This window comes from Blennius ocellaris (assembly GCF_963422515.1).
Source record: "Blennius ocellaris genome assembly, chromosome: 21".
NCBI lineage: Eukaryota > Metazoa > Chordata > Actinopteri > Blenniiformes > Blenniidae > Blennius > Blennius ocellaris.
Window position 1 is genome coordinate 20,168,046 of NC_137670.1, and position 24,275 is coordinate 20,192,320.

At 44.7% G+C, this 24,275-nt stretch overlaps 1 protein-coding gene across 1 annotated transcript in view; it reads left to right on the forward strand.

The window, feature by feature from the left end:
• The first annotated feature begins 663 nt into the window (after positions 1-663).
• Positions 664-24,275, forward strand: part of LOC308146053 (carbonic anhydrase-related protein 10) — a 345,012-nt gene continuing 321,400 nt past the window's right edge. Inside the window, exon 1 of the mRNA XM_080517694.1 lies at positions 664-1,013. Coding sequence (XP_080373820.1) covers positions 953-1,013 — 61 coding nt within the window. The 5' untranslated portion in view covers positions 664-952. The remainder of the gene's footprint in view (positions 1,014-24,275) is intronic.

Here is a 24,275-nt window from a genome sequence, read left to right on the forward strand (position 1 = left end):
GATGTAGATGGAGTTGAGTAATCCGGTGCGTCAAGCTCAACGTCCTTACGCACGACGTGAGCGGACGAGGTTCCATTTCGCACACAAAGTAAAAGCAGAGTTCAGAATAAAACGGCAAGAACGAGGCTGGAAATTCAAATGTACACATTCAGAAAGGGAAAACACCCGAGTTATAGATCGAAAAAGTCCACTGAATACTTCAGGCAGGAGCAGATCGTTCCCAAGCTCCTAAATATGCTCATTTTTTTAAAGAAGAAAAACATTTGATCGCAGTGTGTTTTCAGTATAAATGATGAAGACAAGACTCTGGGCTCCTGGCCTGTGGCTTTATTCTGACACGTCCCTCCCGGAGCGGCCGGGTTGTTGCGTCTCTCTTGTCGACGGGTCCTGTCGGTAATTGAAGAAGGGAGGAAGTGTCGATCTGAGCCCCGCCACCTGGCGATGCCACTTTGCTGAGTTGTGAGGCGTCTCCAGGTGTTAGACGGCTCCCACAGCTGTCCCGCCTTCTCTCCATTTTATTTCCACACACGCTCACGGATTTTTGTGTGTGCGTGACTTTCCGCGGTGAGGAGGACGAAGGGGAATGTTCGCTGTGTGGCAGGCTCTGTCGATGGATGGACGGACGGACGTGCCGCTCCAGGACGCACTGGAATAACACGGTGAACTAACGGGACCAGGATCTTGTCCTCTGGAGTTCCTCTCCCTCTTTCGTTCTTTGGAATTGTGTGGGAACGCTATTTTTTTCTTGTTCTTCATAAATCCCCACAGCTGTGATCACCTGCTATGTGTGCGCTGTGGAAAATACCTGGTGGAAGGTGTACAGAGGGATCCAGCCTGGGAGGACAGGACATCTGATATCCAGAGAAACAAAGCTCCGCAGCGAATTCCATTTTTCTGATCTTTGTTTCTTTCTCCAATCCTGTGCGTGATGTGCGTGGAATGAACACAGAGGATGGATATAATTTGGGAAATATTGATCATTCTTCACGCTAATTTCATCGTCTGCATATCAGGTGAGTTTTAAAAGGGCGTCGTTTGGCGTCTTTTCGGGGGTGCAGGTGCGTCACGCGCAACCATAAATGCATCATCGTGAACTTTTATTTTCCTCCTCCGCTTTAAATTCTGCGGAGTTTTGCTTGTGCTTTAATTTGATGTTGTGGAACAAATGGACGCGCTGCTGCAGGACGCGCTCCGGAGTGAATCTCCTCGCTGTGGCGCCTCGCAGGAACTCGTCCATCTGCGTGTGTGCGCGCGTGTGGCAGTTTCGGCCGGACTCAAAACAGGCTCGGAGCTGGGTGCGCAGTCCTCCGACACGGGGTGGCCTTTTTTTTTTTATATCCAAACGTTATCGGGGTAGGAAAATCCACAGTGGACATGATTTATGTATGGGCTTATTTTCCACACAGCGCGAGCGGAATAATCCCACCGCCGTGTGCACTCCGTCGTTGTAAAAGTCTCTGTGCTCCAGAAACAATTCAGCGGGAGTTGTGATGGAATAAAGCAGTTTTGCGCACCGCTGGTTGCGGACGCAGCGCTGCAGGTCACGCGGTGTCGGAATGGCAGATGCGCCCGAGTTGTGGAGCGCGTGGCAGCGGAGCCGGGGGAACCGGGACTCGCCCAGTTTAACCTGCACCTGTTAGTTCAGCTCATTTCCAAACCTTACCCCCGGGGCGCCATGAGGTGAATGAGATTAACACCGATTTTATTAAGTACAAAATGCTAATTTCTGCAGGTATTTGAAAAAAACAAAAAACAAAATGTTGAATTCCGTCCACTTTTCACAATCCCAATGCGCCTCAAGCGGACTAAACAGATTTGTTTGGACGCAATTCGTCTTCATAGCTCGTCTGTTGTTTCCATGTCGTCACTCTACAATTGTAATCTGTGTAATCTGTGCCTCCATGTGACGTAAATGTTGGAATTCATTGAAAAAATTTGTGCGCAATCCTCAGTGACATTTTTGCGCATTACGCACGCGGAGCAATCTTCTGTCCTTCCTTCATGGTAGCTGGGGCCCAGCAGGAGAGAGCGAGAGAGGGGGTGTTGGTTTGTGACTATCACGTCAATGAAGCTGTAGTGGCCCCGCCCTCTGACTGAAATTGCTCTTAGTGGTTTTAATTGAGGTCAGATTGCTGTGTGGACAAAATCGGATTCTCTTCCAGCTTTGGAAGATTAAACTTGCGCGCAAAATGATAAAAGTAGAGCCTCCGAATCAGTTTCCAGGAGGCTTCAAACTTAACTTAAGCTTCTGACTTCTGTTTACTACAGTTTCTCTTCACCTTTATCCTAATGACAGTCCATATGAGCCACTTTTCACTCTTTAAAACCAGACTCTGGTTCCTAACGTGTATCCGGGATACACTTGTGAGGCCTGCAGAAATCACAGTGGGGATGGAGGCCTTCCCAGCTCTGAGCTTGTAAGAAGTAGATTATGACATTTCAATAAAGAACAAACAAAATGAGACTTGTGTTTAAGTGAGTATCTTTATCATTCACTGTTGGCAGATTGAGGGACCATGAGGTTGTCACGCCCTTCTCAAGGCAATAGAGGAAGAGAAAGGTTGTTAGTCATGCATGTGACTCGAGTGATGGAAGAAAATTCAGGTTTTGTTCAGTTGCTTACCCGCCATGTGTTCAGTGGTGTAGTGGCCAGCACTCACACCTCACAGCAAGAAGACCATGGGTTTGAATTCCCATTCAGACGACCATTTCAAGTGAAATTGTGGAAGTCCGTTTACACAACGGGGCTGGTAGGAACTGAAAACACGTTTCAGTTTGGTCCCGGTTGGTCTCCATTGTGGTGTAGACTTTCTGGAAATACTCGGGGCCTGTGAAAATGCTGCGACTGTGCATGCACACCACAACATAGCAACTAGTTCTATTGCACATGCTCAGTAGATGGAATGGACAACAAGAACAATATTTCCTCATTGGGGTCATGACTCATATTCTCCTGGGACTTCGTACTTTTTCTTTGACAGTCACCATAATAACGATCCACCTTGGTCGTCTGCCCACTAGAAGGTCCATGTTCTCCCATTGTTAATGGTTACAGTGTATTATTCTCTGTTTGTGTGGTTTCATTGCAAAAAACAAACAACAGTACCCACTAGTGGCCAATCATGCTCACGACATTAGTTTCTGCATTTCTGCCATTGCCATGTAAATGTGAAACTTTTCTGAAACAAAAACACTCTTGAAACATTTATCTCATAACGTCTTTGTGGACTTTGCATGTTCTGTTGTCCAGGTAATTTGGTTTTATTTCAACCGGAGACTGTAAATTGCATTTGATTAGGGATTATTGGTCCTGTGATGGACCGCTGACCTTTCTGATCATAATCTGGGATTGGCTACAGCGTCTGACACTTCCCCAATCGGATCAAGTGATTCAGGAAGTTACTGGACTGGTCATGTGAGGCCGAGCTGTGTGACACAACAGCCAAACATGGCAGAGAGACAGGAGCTGAGGAATAACTAGACTACGGTCAATCTGCATGCTGGAACTGGAATTATATGGTTTTGTCAAAAACCAGTGACTCCAATTAACTTCATCCACAGGACATAGAACACCTGAGAGAGGAAAACCGTAGTTTACACATGATGTGTCCAGAACGATTTTGCTTGTGGTTAGAAAACAAATCTATCTTTAAAGCGACTCTAAGAAAGAGTTCAGTCTGTGTCCATTCACAGAAATATTCAAGCTAACCTTCTAATGTCTGAAGAACTTCTTTAATCTTCATTTCTCACCTTTGAAGGAATGTAAATCATCAGCCGGGAATTAAAGACCCCTGTCATATTACATGTTTTATAAAAGAGCTGAGCTTATGTAAGACTCTAGAAAGGATTACATTTGAATTAAGAGTGAGCGCACGCCTTTTACTGATCACTTTCTGAAGGGTTCGAGTTGATTTCTGAGGTCCTTGGTGTAGTCGGTGCCGTGCTGTCGGCATGTCAGAGGAGATGCATCGACTGTTGATGAAGCTTCAGCGGCAAAGATGAAAGCTTTTTCTTGTGTGTGTTGCTCCTGAGGTGCAACTTTTAATGCATTCCTGTTCTTGTTCCTCCTGGCAGTTTGTTTAAAATGACAAAGCTCCCAAAAAAAGCTGAATTTCAATGCATTGAGAAACTCAAGTCTTAAGCTTAAATAGTACCTCTGTGAAAGTAAATATGCTGATTAGGGCAAAAAATATATTTTTTTGCAAATTTGAGTTTGTTTCTCCCCACAGTTTTTTTGGCATTCCGTTCTCCAAATCCTTGTGTGTTTCCATAGTTGCTGTTTTCTAAACCCGGATTAAAGCTTGAATTTGTTGAATGCGGAGCCTGATTTACTTCTTATTTTGGGATTGTTTTAATGCATTTTAGCTCTGAGGACAATCACAGCAATAAAGTTGCACTTTTGACAATATATCTGATGTCTGCAGTCATTTTTAACTGCATTTAAGAAATAAAATCGAATCGAAACTTGAATGTTTCTTTTAAAAATTTTACATTTTTGTTTTAGGCCAAATTCCCCAACCGCAACATTGATGATACAATGATTATGTTTATGTGTGTTTTAGTGCTGCAACTAACAATTATTTTAATAATTGATTAATCGTTCAATGATTTTTTTCGATTAATCGATGAATCGGTTAAAAAAACATTTCAAATTGTAGGACCAGTTAATATTAAATGAACCAAACATCGAATATGTTATGATTATTTAAAAGCACATAACTGAACCAATACAAAGATGTATACAATATATCTACATATATGCACATGTATATAAGATGTATAGACCATAATTATGAAATAAGATATAATGCACTTTAGGGACCACATACAGTCCAGTTTCATCCTGAGTGGACCAGACTGGTAAAATATTGCCGTAATAACCTATGAATTTTCACTTTACAGCTGCACAGATGTGTGACGTTACAACAGTCATCTCAGCCAGAGCGGCAGATCTTATGAATCCCCTGTGGTTGTTTACACACTTCGCTTTGCACCGGTTGTTTTGTTTTGTCTCCCCGCATCTGAGCGTGCTCCGGTGGCTAGCCGGTTAGCGGCTGGCTGCTGCAGCAAGCCCCGACGATGTCTCCCCGCATTGGAGCGCCGGGTTAGCTCGAGTGCCACACTGCATCTTTCACGTTGTGGCCGAGAACAAACGCCAGTCGGCTTCAGTGACGTCTCCCCCCATCAGAGCGCCCTCTGGTGGCTTGCTGGTTAGCTCGGGTCCTGTGCCGCAACTTTGATGTTTCCGAGAGCCGGACATGACGTCATGAAAAGTGGAAGTGGTTTCAACGAAGCATCGGGTCAGAGAATTTTGCCTCGAGGAATTTTAGTTATCAAATGACTCGAACAACTCGAGGAATCGTTTCAGCCCTCGTGCGCTTCGTAGTTGTGTGGCTTCTAGTGTTGCACAATATATTGCAAATTTATCATTATTGCAATATTAAAATACAAAATATTAACATTGCAAAAAAAAACCTGGCTTATGTGTCCAGTGAAGTGAGTTCTAGTATTTTGTATTTCATCAATGTTAGTGCAGTAAAGGTGAACATTACTCGACAACATGTGACTGCATAACAGCACAATTCAACACAGCTGCCCAGATCGCAGCCACGCTTCTTGTAACAGAGACGTAAATACTAGCTACCTCTTTGCAATGAACACATGACTGCGATTTCATGAAAACACGCCGAAAGTCCTGCGGCAGGTTTATTTTTCTGTGATTTTTTTGTGAAACTCTTCATGGAAAGTGAAACATGGTGCATCTGTCAACCTGCCAATGCAGCTTTTTAACCTTCTATAGGTACTTACTGTCATTAAAGACATTAAAAGGACTCTTATCTCAAACTTCAAAGGAACAAATAGGACACTTTAATAAATGAGCAGTTTCTAGAGTGAGTTATGAGTCACTTCACAACATGTGACCCGTGTTGCACCTTTTGCTGGTTTTTGAACCACATTCTAGATAAAGCTAACAAAACTCCTAATGTTGTTTCAGAGGAAGGTAAAGTTCATGAATGATTTATGTGTTGTGAGAAAAGAGCAAACAAGAAACAGTTTATTAATGCGCTCTTTGGTTTTTGAGAAAGGTTTGTCCAATTTGGGGGGGGGGGGGGGGGGGGGGACATTAATGAAGTCCCGTCAGAGCTACAAATTAAAGTTTGGAAAACCACATTTGATTGATGGAAACTCACAGAAACGTCCCCCTCGGTTCCACGCAGTCAAATAGTACGTCGCCTTTTCCCCCTATCAGATTGGACTTGTTGGAGCTTTTAACCATACTCAACACTTTCCAGCACGTTTCGTCCACAAACATCCAGTTTCTTGACAGTCAGAATCTCTTGAAGAAGCAAATAACTAAAGTGGAGATTGAAGTTTGATCCTGTTTGTTTCGGGTTTCAGAGTCCCAGTTTCATCCAGAGAGTTTTCACCAGCAGAGAGACGCCTTGTTTTCGTGGCGTTTCAATTCTTTTTGTCACGGTGAATACAAGGTCCTTTTTGTTGTTGTTGTGGCCTCTCTGCCGTTGTTTTTCTCTTTTTTTTAAATCCAAATTTCTTTTTCTTTTTATTGCCATAAGTTATTGGATTCACTCAATTTTGACTTTTGAGCTCGTTTGATTTGTGGATACAATGTCAATTATAAATGCATTCCTAATTATTGAATAATATAATACTATAAATGCTATTAATCCATTTATGTCTCAGCATTAAATCCAAGATAATGATTAGTGTCTATCCACCAAGCTAACAGAATACTAATACAAAATACTGAACCTTCACACAGTTGAGAAACAACTACAAAACACTTTCTGACTCTCAGAATCGCACAGATCAAAACTACGAAAATACATTTGTAGACAGGATAAACATTCCTACTGTTGCTGATGAAGTGAAACAAGTTAGATGCAGAATTGACGCTATGGGATCAGGTTAAAACTGGACCTGACGTATTCCCTGTCAACCTGGACAACTACTAGAGCCACGACTAGAAATTTACCTGGAGTCATTTAATTACGGTGGCCTTCCTAAATGTATAAGATGTGTTATATTATCTCACTACATAAAACAGTAAAGCCAAGTAATAAATATGACACCGGTAAGTTGGTCTAGTTCTGTTTTCAAGGTGCGCCGGATTCTCTCCCCTCGGTGATACACAGGGATCAAAGTAATTTTGTGTCAGGAGGCCAAAGTCTGGAGGGTTCTTAATATTCAACACAGGATGGACAAGACTTCAGATAAGGCCTGGCTCTCTCTAGATGCTGAGAAGGCATTTCATTGGCGAGTGGCGCTACCTTTTTAATGTTTTGATCCGATTTGTCTTCAGTGAAAAGTTCCAGAGATAGATACCATCACTATACTTAACTGTAGAAATCTTGAAAAACAAAAATGTCTCTGCATCAATAATAGTGGAACTGAGGTGTCCGCAAGGTTCACCGATAAGTCCACTGCAATTGACGTTGGCTATGGAACCTTTGCTGCAGCCGCAAGTTCAAACTTATCTGGAACAGGAATTGTGGAAGAACAGGTAGAACATAAGATATTGCTGTTTGCAGACGATATATCTTTAAATATCACAAACTCAGCTACCTGGATTAGCAGTTCGTGCCAATATGGTTCAAATACAATAAATCATGTACTCATTTCTTGTTAGATTTAAGAAACAGATGAACCTGCATGAAAGCCAACATTCATATTTTGACACATTATGTTGTGTCTGTATAACAACAGCTTCCAAGCAAACGTTTCCCATTATGTCGACTTTAAGAAGTAAAACAAACATGAAAATATGTTCCATAGTGTCTCTTGTGGATATTAAAAGGTTAATAAAAAGCTTGATGTTCAAATGATCATTTAAATCTTATTCAGTTTTACTTTTGTTCCAAGATTTTATGATTTCATTCTCATTTTGGACATTTCAAGGTAGGAGAAGCTCAGGGCTTCTGGCATTTCTCTAACAGCAGGTGCTTCCACCACCTCAAGGGGCCAGAGACATTTCACAGTTCCAACTCTGATGAAGGAAATAGAATGTTTGTGCCCCTGGAGGTGCGGCAGGTGGTTCCATTGGAGCTGAGAGGTTTGAAGGTTTCCATGACTCCGGGGGAAGGACTCGGTTTGACGGTACAACTTCCACTGCGGCTCTTCAGCTGAAGAGTTCAAAGCACAGCGGTGGGCGTTTTAGATACTTCAATTAGGCACACTGAAAATAGTATTGTGTAATTCAAATTTGATCAACATTTTACGAAACTGTTTAGTACGTCACGTTTTGTTGATACTCAAATTCATTGTTGACCCTACCTTTTCAGTACAGTCTGAATTCTGATGTTACCGAATGGGAACGTGTTCAACATTTAAGCTGCATGAAAAAGACACAATTCCTGCCGTTTTGATAACATGGTTCTTTGGTAAAGCCATGAATGAGTAGTGGAATATTATACTTTTAGTTAAATATTACATTAGTGAAAACAATATTGTAAAAAAAAACCCTAGAGCCTTGCGAAGGGATTTGTTATGAACCAACCAGCCGGTTCTGGGAAACTGTTTGTTACAAGGTTGAATAGCATCAAAATGTGGCAATACTTTAAACAGAAAACCCCCAAAAAACCGTTCAACAAAACAGAAAAAATTTGATTAGAAGTATTAAAAAAAAGAGGCAGAGTGTCGGTCATGTGTTGTGGTTCTATCCCTGCATTAGCTTTAGCATTAGCATGTTTCCAAACGATCTGATTTGGAATTTTAGAATATATGTTAGTGGAAAAGGAAGAGAGGAAACCTGGGGTGTTTGGGCTGTTTGACTCAAAACAGTGACAAAATGTCGCTACCATAATAACACACCAAAACCATGGTAGAAAATTGCAACGTTGGTCTTTGTCTTCTGCATCACAGAGAGAATGTGGATGTTGGATTAATGCATTGGTTTTATATAGCACTTTTCTGGATACTCAAAGACGCTTTACGTTGTATTATTCAATAGGGCTGCAACTAACGACTATTTTAATAGTCGACTAGTCACGACTATTAAAACGATTAGTTGACTAATCGGATAATTATTAATTTTTTCTTAAATTTAGCATGAGGTTGCTTTAATTATGTGGCACATGATAATAAACACAAGAAAGGTGGGTACTTCAATGAAAAATGCATCTTTTATTCAACTTTGCTGCTGATAGGCCATAAATCCAAAAATAAATAAACCTCTGTCCAAGGACAGGCAAATGTGTTTTATAAAAAAATTAATTAAAATCAAGTAAACATTACATTGGTTTCCTGTAAACCAAGGGCACACTAGCAGCAGTAAAACATTAAATAAAAAAATATAAAGTGCATTTTGTGAAGTGCATTCAGTTGTAAAAGAACTTTACAATTCTCAACAGTCTGAAATCTAACGGTTTTAACAACGGACATGTGTAGATACACCGCTGAAAAAGCATTCAGAGTTGTCCACATTCATGTTGAAAACATGGACAGTGTGCTACAACCTGGACACAAACCTGTCCTGGTGGACAGACCAGGTTTAAAATCAACATGAGGCTCAGGCTATGTCGTTCCGTTTATTCATACTAAGAAAAGTTAGCATGTCCACATGGTCTCGTGTGAGGCTTGCTCTCTTCTGGGAGCAGGTATTTCCTGCTGCTGAGAAGATTCGCTCTGCCGGGGTGGATGTTGCAGGAATGCACAGAAGAGATCTTGCTAGGTTTGACAGTGTGGGAAAACGCCCCTCTGCTTTGTAAACCTTGCAAGTAATCTTTTTGTTCGCCGTATCCAAGCTACAATGCTCCCAAACTTCTGAAGTGGTCGTGCGCGCAGCTGCTGTGTTGGACGCCGCCATTACTTCTGTGTACGTTACCGCGCGTCAGAGACGCTATTGCGCGTGTGCGACTCGGCAGAGATTGTAATGAAGTGAGATGCCTCACTCTGTTGGAAAAACCCGTCTAGCGACGAATGTCGACAATGGAATTCATTGTCGACAATTTCTATTATCGATTTTTGTCGACAACGTCGACGAATCGCTGCAGCCCTATTATTCAATCAGTGGTGGTAAACTACATAAGTAGCCAGACTGACGGAAGAGAGGCTGCCATTTTACACCATTAGCCCCTCTGACCACCACCAACCACTCACTGTCTCCACCCAGGCAGTGTCTTGCCCAGGGACACTTCAGGCAGAGATGGGAATTGAACCTGCAACCTTCCGATTGGGAGACGACCACTCTACCAACTCATTGAGGATGAGGAGCATCATGGGTTCAGTGAGGATGAGGAGCATCATGGGCTCATTGAGGATGAGGAGCATCATGGGCTCAGTGAGGATGAGGAGCATCATGGGTTCAGTGAGGATGAGGAGCATCATGGGTTCAGTGAGGATGAGGAGCATCATGGGCTCAGTGAGGATGAGGAGCATCATGGGCTCAGTGAGGATGAGGAGCATCATGGGTTCAGTGAGGATGAGGAGCATCATGGGCTCAGTGAGGATGAGGAGCATCATGGGCTCAGTGAGGATGAGGAGCATCATGGGCTCATTGAGGATGAGGAGCATCATGGGTTCAGTGAGGATGAGGAGCATCATGGGTTCAGTGAGGATGAGGAGCATCATGGGTTCAGTGAGGATGAGGAGCATCATGGGTTCAGTGAGGATGAGGAGCATCATGGGTTCAGTGAGGATGAGGAGCATCATGGGCTCATTGAGGATGAGGAGCATCATGGGCTCATTGAGGATGAGGAGCATCATGGGTTCAGTGAGGATGAGGAGCATCATGGGTTCAGTGAGGATGAGGAGCATCATGGGTTCAGTGAGGATGAGGAGCATCATGGGTTCAGTGAGGATGAGGAGCACCATGGGCTCATTGAGGATGAGGAGCATCATGGGTTCAGTGAGGATGAGGAGCATCATGGGCTCATTGAGGATGAGGTTCAGTTTGAGCACAGCTGTCCATTAAAATTGTGAGGAGACTTTGTGAGGAGACTTTTCTTGTGGTTTGGGTAGAAAAGTGACGCAGGCGCCTCCTGGCCTGCTGTCGTCAAGAGGAAGCCCTCCGACTGGCAGTGCTTCCTCTGAGGACCGGCCACGCGGCCACAGAGCTCCACAACTGCTTGCTAACCTTTAGGCTCATGTGTCATCTGTACTTGTTGCATTCGGTCACTGAACAGTCAGAGCGGTGGATGGTAACGAGTGTCAGCGTTGTGAAACAGTCATCAGTCAGCTGTACATACATCATCCAGAACAGGCGAGCGGCCAGGCCACACTTCAAAGGCAACTCATTATCTTGCACAGTTGAGCCTGGATCGCGGACATGAAAGTCTCCTCGTCGCCAAGAATTTAATCTGTGATGTAATCAAGAGGCAAAGCTTTGGTTTGGCTCCAGTGATAGTGAGCAGGAGGCTGAGTCTTTGGGCACAGCGACAGCAGCCTGAGGAGATTTCCTCCAGTGAAGGAGCAGCAATCAGGCGTCTAAAGCAGGAGTTTACCTTCACGCTTCCACCTGCTATTGTGCACATTTTCCACTTGGAACTGACAAGGCCTCTGTGACAATTCAATCGCAACATTTTGCAGGAACAGGTTTTAATATTGGCTGAAGTGAAACGTTGGTGCATCTTTCAAAGCAGAATGCAGCAGAAACAGCTTTCCAAGCACTTTGGTTGGAGTCCTCCCACTCCACCAGCGTTCCAGTGGAGATAAACAGACCTTGCATGTGCTAATGGATCCAGTGATTATATTGTGGACACAATGTAAGCCAGCTTTCCCCGTTTTTAATGATGTTGCATCTGCTTGCAGAAGGACATTAAGAGTGTGATCATATATTCACAGACCAATGACTTTGAATTAAAATATCATCCACTCAGATTTTTGAGCATTTACTCTTAATTTTATTTAAAGAAAGGATCTCCTCCAAACACTACGTGATAATAAGTCTCAATTTATCTATTATGTCTGCGTGTTCACATTTTCCTCAGAATCTCACAATTGTTCAAAGCAGATTATAGTAATCAGATACAATGGTAGTTCAGTAACATTTAACTGTTACTGTGAACTGAGTCACTGGCAATTCTCCGAGCATATCGTCCTTTCAACAAACAATTTGTAGTAAGCTGGTGAGTTTTTCTGAATTATTCTCTTTGTTTTCAACCATCGATCCAGAAGTGACTGTTTTTAAAGTGCAACGCGGCAGATCTCTGTGACGCCCAGTCCTTCTCTTTTTAGTGGTAACAAAGAGTGTCAGCCAACTGTTCCCCGGTTGTTTCTCCATTCGTTGTTAAAGAGGGAACAGACTATACATTGGAGTGATTTATTGTCGCACATAGTGGTTGAAATGATGGCTACCAGCCAGGACAAGCTGGTAGCCACTGGTTACTTGTCTTCTGACAAGAGGTCTCTTCCACACAATCCACAAATCAACAAAACAGGCTTGATGGCAAAGTTACTCATTTTCACATCATGTTGCAAAGTGCTGTGAAGACAAGTTGGTTGTAATTGGTTTGCTTTTTTAAATATCCTGGTTATTTGTTGACCAATGCACCTCCTGAGAACAGACGGGATGGTTATGAGATTTCGTGACACTGTTACTCCTCGGTATAAGTTGGTATTTACTTAGCTTTTAAATCTGCTGTTCTCCATTGGACAATGCAGAATCAGAGGAAGCCGGAGTGGTAGAGACAGTCAGTCCACTATTTATGCAAAGAGCTGACCCAACCAACAGGCTGGTAAACACCCAACAGTTTACCAGCCTGTGGTGCAATGTCAATATGATGCAGAACAAGCTGGAGGCTTTTTATGGCTTTGTTGGGGATTTTGCCCAATTTGTGTCACAATATATAGATACTTTTAACATGACAAATGTAATATGATCCTGTTGATTTCATCCCGCATTTTTACAGCTCTACTCATAAATTGGCTTTAAATGACATGAAACACAAGATAATTATGCTAAATTATGCAAAAAATGTCAGCATTGTTTATTTTGTCACAGATGAGGTGAAATACATCCGTTTTCTCTGCAGCTTTAAAGAAACAGCTCAAGGCAGTGAACCAGTAAAGCTGCCAATCAAACCAAAACAATAATTTGGTCGAAGCTGAAATGTTCTGTTGAACTAACAGAAAGTGTTTTTTTTGTGCAAAGATAATTATATATAATTATATAATATTATATGACTTATCATCACAAACAAGACTTCTTTGAGTTTGTGCAGTAATTGTATCCATTGGAAAATATTAAAAACTGAAAGTAAATCCTGTGTTGGTGCAGTGGAGCTTCAAACAGAGATATCCAGCGCTTATCAATTTATCTTAAAGGTGTCTGGTATTCAGTTATGTTTCTAGATATCAATTCTTGGTGGGGCAAGATTTTATTTCAGGTTTAGTGGTACCACTGAATTTCAAAGTAAAGTGGGTGCACCATCTTTTTAGCCACAACACGATAACGACGATATAGGTGCTGATCCAGTAAAAATGTTCGGCCTTGGAGATAGCTGAAAAATAATAATTAAAAAATGTAATAAAAAAAGAAAACACGAAAAACAAAGTCAATGTTAGAAATTGAACTAGGTCATGCTGCTTCAAAGATGACCGTTCTATCGCTGGACCACTGGAAAAACTGCGAGATTGCAGATATTCTTAGAAAGTGTCGCTCACAGCGTCACTCAGTTTACCACGAGTTGGCGAGTGTCAAAGTCATACTCGTACGTGTAAATAATCGACCTAATTAATTTAAATTCTTAACTGTTTGTTAGCTTTAGCTGCTAACAAGCTGGTATTTGTGACGACTCTCGGGTTCTGTGAAGCAGAGCCTCGATCAGCAGCCAATCAGCTCTGAGCTTCAAAATGACTTTGTTAGTGGGGCTTCAGGCTTCAAACTCCACGAGGCGTCAACATCACGTGATCTGAATGAATGGAGCCACAACCTGAGCATGAACACTGACACGGCATGCAATACACACTGCATGGAGAGAGAGGGGCGAGTTACACTAGCGCAATACACACTGCATGGTGAGAGAGGTGCGAGCTACACTAATGCAATACACACTGCATGGTGAGAGAGGGGCGAGCTACACTAATGCAATACACACTGCATGGAGAGAGAGGGGCGAGTTACACTAATGCAATACACACTGCATGGAGAGAGAGGGGCGAGCTACACTAATGCAATACACACTCCATGGAGAGAGAGGGGCGAGCTACACTAATACAATACACACTGCATGGAGAGAGAGGGGCGAGCTACACTAATGCAATACACACTGCATGGGGAGAGAGGGGCGAGCTACACTAATGCAATGCACACTGCATGGAGAGAGAGAGGGGCGAGTTACACTAACACAATACACACTGCATGGTGAGAGAGGGGCGAGTTACACTAACACAATACACACTGCATGGTGAGAGAGGGGCGAGCTACACTAATACAATACACACTGCATGGAGAGAGAGGGGCGAGCTACACTAATGCAATACACACTGCATGGAGAGAGAGGGGCGAGTTACACTAATGCAATACACACTGCATGGAGAGAGAGGGGCGAGCTACACTAGCGCAATACACACTGCATGGTGAGAGAGGGGCGAGCTACACTAATGCAATGCACACTGCATGGTGAGAGAGGGGCGAGTTACACTAGAGCAATACACACTGCATGGTGAGAGAGGGGCGAGCTACACTAATGCAATACACACTGCATGGTGAGAGAGGGGCGAGCTACACTAATGCAATACACACTGCATGGAGAGAGAGGGGCGAGCTACACTAATACAATACACACTGCATGGAGAGAGAGGGGCGAGTTACACTAATGCAATACACACTGCATGGAGAGAGAGGGGCGAGCTACACTAATGCAATACACACTCCATGGAGAGAGAGGGGCGAGCTACACTAATACAATACACACTGCATGGAGAGAGAGGGGCGAGCTACACTAATGTAATACACACTGCATGGTGAGAGAGGGGCGAGCTACACTAATGCAATACACACTGCATGGAGAGAGAGGGGCGAGCTACACTAATGCAATACACACTGCATGGAGAGAGAGGGGCGAGCTACACTAATACAATACACACTCCATGGAGAGAGAGGGGCGAGCTACACTAATGCAATACACACTGCATGGAGAGAGAGGGGCGAGCTACACTAATGCAATACACACTGCATGGAGAGAGAGGGGCGAGCTACACTAATGCAATACACACTCCATGGAGAGAGAGGGGCGAGCTACACTAATACAATACACACTGCATGGAGAGAGAGGGGCGAGCTACACTAATGCAATACACACTGCATGGAGAGAGAGGGGCGAGCTACACTAATACAATACACACTGCATGGAGAGAGAGGGGCGAGCTACACTAATGCAATACACACTGCATGGAGAGAGAGGAGCGAGCTACACTAATACAGTACACACTGCATGGAGAGAGAGGGGCGAGCTACACTAATGCAATACACACTGCATGGTGAGAGAGGGGCGAGCTACACTAATGTAATACACACTGCATGGTGAGAGAGGGGCGAGCTCCACTAATGTAATACACTGCATGGTGAGAGAGGGGCGAGCTACACCAATGCAATACGTACTGCATGGAGAGAGAGGGGCGAGCTACACTAATGCAATACACACTGCATGGAGAGAGAGGGGCGAGCTACACTAATACAATACACACTGCATGGAGAGAGAGGAGCGAGCTACACTAATGCAATACACACTGCATGGAGAGAGAGGGCGAGCTACACTAATGTAATACACACTGCATGGTGAGAGAGGGGCGAGCTCCACTAATGTAATACACTGCATGGTGAGAGAGGGGCGAGCTACACCAATGCAATACGTACTGCATGGAGAGAGAGGGGCGAGCTACACTAATGCAATACACACTGCATGGAGAGAGAGGGGCGAGCTACACTAATACAATACACACTGCATGGAGAGAGAGGAGCGAGCTACACTAATGCAATACACACTGCATGGAGAGAGAGGGCGAGCTACACTAATACACCATCGGTGTGGATCAAGAGAAAACAACCTGAAACCACAAGAGGAAACTAATAACTAGAGAGTACAGTCCTCACAGAGTAATTATGTGCTATATAGGAGGAAGTTTTATTCACAAAGAAGACAATATTGTAGATAATGTTAAAGAATAATTACATACTTTACATGTGGTCCTTTGTGATAACACCAAGTGAGGCACAGCCCCCTGCCCCTAATGGCCAATAGCCCCTGCTGGTGTTGTATTATGCTGGACAGATATTGCTGACAACTGACCTGCTTCCTGATGGCCACGCCCCTGTCCTGCATTGTAATTCCATTGTACACCACAAGTTGAAGCGGTGTTCCCCTGGAGCATGGACTCTCGAACTGCCAATGTTTTGAGAAGTTTTTCTTCCACTAAGTTGTTAGGAAAAGCTTCAGCTTGACTTGTGTTCAGTGGTGGGATCTGCAACTCACACACTGAAAAGCGACATCTTGTTAAGACATGACTGGACATGTTATGTTCAGGCCCAATATGGTGGCGTGTTTGTATAATATTTGGTGTCTACTAAAATTAATAAGCTCATTAGGTTGAAAGCTCACCTTTTCTTTTCATATTTTTTGTTTCTGTTTCTGTCTTCATCCTACAAGGCAATGATGATGTGGGTCATTCAACTTTCTAATCCGTCTTAAATCCAATAAAACAAATAAGTAATATCTACCATAAACTGCCAGAACTGAGAGCAGAGTGGAACAGATCCAGAAAAGAACTTCAGACTCGACATGTTATACCTTTCAAATCCTATGACGCACTGGCACGAAAGTGCTGTGGTGACTTGAAAAAGGAAAAATAGAAGCTCCACTGTGAGATGAAGCATTTAATATGTCAACAAGCTTCTGATTTGATGGATAAGATACACAAGCTTTTCCTGTTTGACTCCAGTGAGTGCTGTTGACAGTCAGTTCTCCAGGCTCTGCACAGAAACATAGAATTTTTCTTTTTTTTGTACTATAAAGCAAACTCACCAAGTATTTTTTGACTCAGAGGCAGAACCCCAGCCTTATTAGAAATCTGAGTGTTGTGTAGGCCTTAGGTATATACCGGCTTTGTGTTTCTCAGCGCTGACACTACTTGTTGCAGTTTGAGCGAGTGGCTGTGAATGAAGCATTCCGTCACACTGACTTCAATGTCGGGTCAAACTCGTCCAAACTTTCAGCTCTCGTGCTTGATTTTGATTCGTCAGTGCCTCTTAAAATGAAGTGGGAGGAGATTTCACCTGTTCCCTTCAGGTTTGGTTGAACTGCTGGTGATGGAATAGCGAAGTACAACCCAGTCTCACTTCCTTTTGTGTAATACCATGTTTGTCCACAGCTCAGGGACAGAGTTGTTTCACAAAATTGTGATGAAATGTACCCATTTTATATTTTCAGGGCCATTTTGTGCAATTGTGTGAAATGACTCCGTCTTCGCCGTGGACAAACTGAGCTGTGTGTGACACCAACCTGAGTGAGACTGGGTTTGCTGAACGGCTCTTTGATGGAAGACAATGCACTAAGCAGTGTGGTAATAAAAGAGCCTCATTTCTTTTGCCAACCTTGTTCTAACAAGACTTCAGGCGGTGTCTGTGCAGGACTAATTGTAGCTATGCTGTGATTTCATTATGGATTCCTAATTATAAACCATAGTTTCATGGTTATTTGCCAGCTGGGGCTTTGATGTTCTTCGTATGGCGCCTCCGCCTCTGTCATGGCGGTTTCATCTTTGTCACGCTCAACACTGACTCCAGCTCAGTGGTGGATAAATGTTTCACGTCGTCAACACAAGCGAAGATTCCTGAACACCAGCCACCAGACTTTCTTTTCTTTCCTCTTCTCAATTGTTTTGGCAATTTTGATATGCAAGTTAATAATAGCCACTGTAGAAAAAGCCTCGTATCTATTGCACACTGATGGTTTTCCATACATCAGCCCACATGATATTCCACTGAGACACAAACGCACATGGATGATAAATATATAGCCATCCCACGGATGTACAGCAGGGGAGGATTAATCGTGTATATGGTCCAAGGGTGGAAAATAAACATAGAGATCTGGCCTGATTTCTTTTCTGCATGGCAATTATACTCTTCAACTAACCCACAGTTTGCAGCATGGGGTATTTTTTTCATCTTTCTGTTCTTATATTTGAGTCATTATTACGATTATATCAGCAATTAAAACATTTTTGACTCAAAGACGTTCACTTCAGGGTGAAATGTTCTCACGGTCAGCTCTGCTTTTAACAAAATCGTCTGCACTTGTTCTGTGTAGTCTGCATGTTCTCACCATGTGTGCATGGTTTCCTTCAGGTATTTTGGATTTATTCACACAATCCAACGGCATGCTTGTGAGGTGAATTTTATCCAAAAGTCTAGATGACAACTTGTTCTGTATGCAGCCTGCTTTTCACTTAATCTCTGAGGTGACGCCAACCTGACAAAACCTCTGAACTGTAAAGGTAATCGATGCAAGGACGTAGGATTTCTGTAGAATTTTTACATAATTTACTGCTTTGAGCAGCACAGTGGTAAGCATAGCCACCTGGAGTCAATAAACTGCCTGTCTTTGTGGAGTTAGCATGTTCTGCTTGTGGATGAGCCAGTTTTCACTTGTTACTTCAGCCTTTTTGCTACAATTTAAAGATATATTCCCTCAATAAGTGGAGCTCAATTGTCTCCATGTGTTGTTTAGTTTTAGGGTAAAACTAACCTTTCTAATTCCAGCTCACATTCCTTATTAGTGGATGAACAATCCAACGCTGAATTCTGCTTCATAAAAATAATAATAATAATAAGAGTTGACAATGAGGGATCAAAAAGCGCTATGAAGGCTTGGCAGACACACACCGATGGTTAAAACTGTACCCTGCTTTTCATCCTGTGGCTAAAATGTGCTCCAGCCCTTATGATCTTCACTGGGCATGCAGTTTGAGTTTCTGTGAGAACAAGATGCATTGGTCTGTCTTGACAAAGTCTCTATGAAGGTCACTGTCATGTTTACATGTTAAGGTCGCAGCAAGTCTGGCTTTTGGTTCTGGCCTTTCTGTGTTTTTATTGACTGCATTCAGGTGATTGTGTCTGTGTTTGACAGACATCTGTCAATGATGCATTTTGCATTTTGCCTAGTTTTAGATCAGAAGGATTCCAGATAGTGATGCACTGACGTTTTCACTTCTGATTACATCCCAATACTTGAATGTGGATATCTGCCGATACTGATACTGTTCTGATACCAGACCACTGTTTGCTTTAATATTATTATTATCATTATAGTTGATTTTATATGAGGCTGTAATAAACTCCTCTCTACATTAAAGTATGAAATGTACAAATGTTTGCATATATTCTCTCAAAAGACAACTTGAGGTTAGTATAAGGTCAGAAGAGGAAGCAGTACAAAGTATTTTTGTTCACTTTGAACAATGTGGGAGTCTGCGTGATGTCATCATCTCATAATAAACTAGTTCTATCTTTAAAACCTCAGAATCACTTTATTAACCTCTGGAGAAATTCTTTAGCCATGCAGCACAATGGCAGTGTTTCCAGCTCTAACAATTGGAACTATCTTCACCGAGTTGTACGTGTATGTGAAACGCCTGCTACAGTGGAGGACTGAGCTGTTCATTGTTGTGATGCTACGGTCAGTGCCATTCTCGTTCTCCTGAATAGCATCTTCCTGCTGTGGGCTTGAGGGAGACATTTGTGAAACAGTCAGTATGGTACTTAGCTGGACGGGTGACATCAAATCCGATGTGAATGGTGTATGTAGTCTTCTTCGTCGTGTAGGGATACACGATATTGACTTAAAAATGTAACATTTGGAAATATCGGTATCGGATTTTTACAACTGATATTGGAATTTCCGAGTCTGCATGAACGCAGCATGGGACGTTTACGGGCGCGCTTGATGACGTTGAACAACAACAAATACAACATGCTGGACTCGTGGCTAAGAAGGAGAAGCCCGGTGAATGAAATGTCCGTGGAGGACTGGAGGCTCAACCAGACCCTCTTCCCTGCTGGGCCAGTACCTGACTGCACCCTGCACCAGTGTTGACAGTGAACCAGTGTTCAGCACTGGTACCAGTACCTGACTGCACCCTGCACCAGTGTTGACAGTGAACCAGTGTTCAGCACTGGTACCAGTACCTGACTGCACCCTGCACCAGTGTTGACAGTGAACCAGTGTTCAGCACTGGTACCAGTACCTGACTGCACCCTGCACCAGTGTTGACGGTGAACCAGTGTTCAGCACTGGTACCAGTACCTGACTGCACCCTGCACCAGTGTTGACGGTGAACCAGTGTTCAGCACTGGTACCAGTACCTGACTGCACCCTGCACCAGTGTTGACAGTGAACCACTGTTCAGCACTGGTACCAGTACCTGACTGCACCCTGCACCAGTGTTGATAGTGAACCAGTGTTCAGCACTGGTACCAGTACCTGACTGCACCCTGCACCAGTGTTGATAGTGAACCAGTGTTCAGCACTGGTACCAGTACCCGACTGCACCCTGCACCAGTGTTGACAGTGAACCACTGTTCAGCACTGGTACCAGTACCCGACTGCACCCTGCACCAGTGTTGACAGTGAACCACTGTTCAGCACTGGTACCAGTACCCGACTGCACCCTGCACCAGTGTTGACAGTGAACCAGTGTTCACACTGGTACCAGTACCCGACTGTACCCTGCACCAGTGTTGACAGTGAACCAGTGTTCACACTGGTACCAGTACCCGACTGTACCCTGTACCAGTGTTGACAGTGAACCAGTGTTCACACTGGTACCAGTACCCGACTGCACCCTGCACCAGTGTTGACAGTGAACCAGTGTTCAGCACTGGTACCAGTACCTGACTGCACCCTGCACCAGTGTTGACAGTGAACCAGTGTTCAGCACTGGTACCAGTACCCGACTGCACCCTGCACCAGTGTTGACAGTGAACCACTGTTCAGCACTGGTACCAGTACCCGACTGCACCCTGCACCAGTGTTGACAGTGAACCACTGTTCAGCACTGGTACCAGTACCCGACTGCACCCTGCACCAGTGTTGACAGTGAACCACTGTTCAGCACTGGTACCAGTACCCGACTGCACCCTGCACCAGTGTTGACAGTGAACCAGTGTTCACACTGGTACCAGTACCCGACTGTACCCTGCACCAGTGTTGACAGTGAACCAGTGTTCACACTGGTACCAGTACCCGACTGTACCCTGTACCAGTGTTGACAGTGAACCAGTGTTCACACTGGTACCAGTACCCGACTGCACCCTGCACCAGTGTTGACAGTGAACCAGTGTTCAGCACTGGTACCAGTACCTGACTGCACCCTGCACCAGTGTTGACAGTGAACCAGTGTTCAGCACTGGTACCAGTACCTGACTGCACCCTGCACCAGTGTTGACAGTGAACCACTGTTCAGCACTGGTACCAGTACCTGACTGCACCCTGCACCAGTGTTGACAGTGAACCAGTGTTCAGCACTGGTACCAGTACCTGACTGCACCCTGCACCAGTGTTGACAGTGAACCAGTGTTCAGCACTGGTACCAGTACCTGACTGCACCCTGCACCAGTGTTGACAGTGAACCAGTGTTCAGCACTGGTACCAGTACCCGACTGCACCCTGCACCAGTGTTGACAGTGAACCAGTGTTCAGCACTGGTACCAGTACCTGACTGCACCCTGCACCAGTGTTGACAGTGAACCACTGTTCAGCACTGGTACCAGTACCTGACTGCACCCTGCACCAGTGTTGACAGTGAACCAGTGTTCAGCACTGGTACCAGTACCTGACTGCACCCTGCACCAGTGTTGAAAGTGAACCACTGTTCAGCACTGGTGCCAGTACCTGACTGCACCCTGCACCAGTGTTGACAGTGAACCAGTGTTCAGCACTGGTACCTGACGGCACCCTGCACCAGTGTTGACGGTGAACCAGTGTTCAGCACTGGTACCAGTACCTGACTGCACCCTGCACCAGTGTTGACAGTGAACCAGTGTTCAGCACTGGTACCAGTACCTGACTGCACCCTGCACCAGTGTTGACAGTGAACCAGTGTTCAGCACTGGTACCAGTACCTGACTGCACCCTGCACCAGTGTTGAAAGTGAACCACTGTTCAGCACTGGTGCCAGTACCTGACTGCACCCTGCACCAGTGTTGACAGTGAACCAGTGTTCAGCACTGGTACCTGACGGCACCCTGCACCAGTGTTGACGGTGAACCAGTGTTCAGCACTGGTACCAGTACCTGACCGCACCCTGCACCAGTGTTGACAGTGAACCAGTGTTCAGCACTGGTGCCAGTACCTGACTGCACCCTGCACCAGTGTTGACAGTGAACCAGTGTTCAGCACTGGTACCAGTACCTGACTGCACCCTGCACCAGTGTTGACGGTGAACCAGTGTTCAGCACTGGTACCAGTACCTGACTGCACCCTGCACCAGTGTTGACAGTGAACCAGTGTTCAGCACTGGTACCAGTACCTGACTGCACCCTGCACCAGTGTTGACAGTGAACCACTGTTCAGCACTGGTACCAGTACCTGACTGCACCCTGCACCAGTGTTGATAGTGAACCAGTGTTCAGCACTGGTACCAGTACCTGACTGCACCCTGCACCAGTGTTGATAGTGAACCAGTGTTCAGCACTGGTACCAGTACCCGACTGCACCCTGCACCAGTGTTGACAGTGAACCACTGTTCAGCACTGGTACCAGTACCCGACTGCACCCTGCACCAGTGTTGACAGTGAACCACTGTTCAGCACTGGTACCAGTACCCGACTGCACCCTGCACCAGTGTTGACAGTGAACCAGTGTTCACACTGGTACCAGTACCCGACTGTACCCTGCACCAGTGTTGACAGTGAACCAGTGTTCACACTGGTACCAGTACCCGACTGTACCCTGTACCAGTGTTGACAGTGAACCAGTGTTCACACTGGTACCAGTACCCGACTGCACCCTGCACCAGTGTTGACAGTGAACCAGTGTTCAGCACTGGTACCAGTACCTGACCGCACCCTGCACCAGTGTTGACAGTGAACCAGTGTTCAGCACTGGTGCCAGTACCTGACTGCACCCTGCACCAGTGTTGACAGTGAACCAGTGTTCAGCACTGGTACCAGTACCTGACTGCACCCTGCACCAGTGTTGACGGTGAACCAGTGTTCAGCACTGGTACCAGTACCTGACCGCACCCTGCACCAGTGTTGACAGTGAACCAGTGTTCAGCACTGGTGCCAGTACCTGACTGCACCCTGCACCAGTGTTGACAGTGAACCAGTGTTCAGCACTGGTACCAGTACCTGACTGCACCCTGCACCAGTGTTGACAGTGAACCAGTGTTCAGCACTGGTACCTGACGGCACCCTGCACCAGTGTTGACGGTGAACCAGTGTTCAGCACTGGTACCAGTACCTGACCGCACCCTGCACCAGTGTTGACAGTGAACCAGTGTTCAGCACTGGTGCCAGTACCTGACTGCACCCTGCACCAGTGTTGACAGTGAACCAGTGTTCAGCACTGGTACCAGTACCTGACTGCACCCTGCACCAGTGTTGACGGTGAACCACTGTTCAGCACTGGTACCAGTACCTGACTGCACCCTGCACCAGTGTTGACAGTGAACCAGTGTTCAGCACTGGTACCAGTACCTGACTGCACCCTGCACCAGTGTTGACGGTGAACCAGTGTTCAGCACTGGTACCAGTACCTGACTGCACCCTGCACCAGTGTTGACAGTGAACCAGTGTTCAGCACTGGTGCCCACATCATTGATGAGAAGAGAAATCTCATACATTGCTGAGATGCTGAGATGCTTGTATTCATACAGAACAATCTCCCTCTTACACATGAGGACATGGGGAAAGAAATAGACCAGTTATATGGACGAGTCAACTTCAGTCTTTGTTTTTGTTGCACTTTAAAGGAGGGCTGTTTTAATTTTGTGAGCATTTCTGTGCCTTTCTTGTTTATATTTGCACTATTTTGTTACTCTTGAAAGAGATTGAGCCCAGTTTGAGTCTATTATTTGACAAGTTATGTCCAGTTATTCATTCATTGACTGTTTACAACTAATGGACTGCAGATATGCCTCTTCCTTTTTTTTTATATTGTCTGTGGTGTTGTTGAGGTTTCTCTCTAACACTAAATAAATATGGCACTTTTTTCCATAATTTAAGTTGTTGTTCTCTTATTTTTCTCAGTGTGTACATTTGGAAAGCCATGTTTGATTCACATAAGCATCCAGTGGGGCGTCACAATAAAATTAGG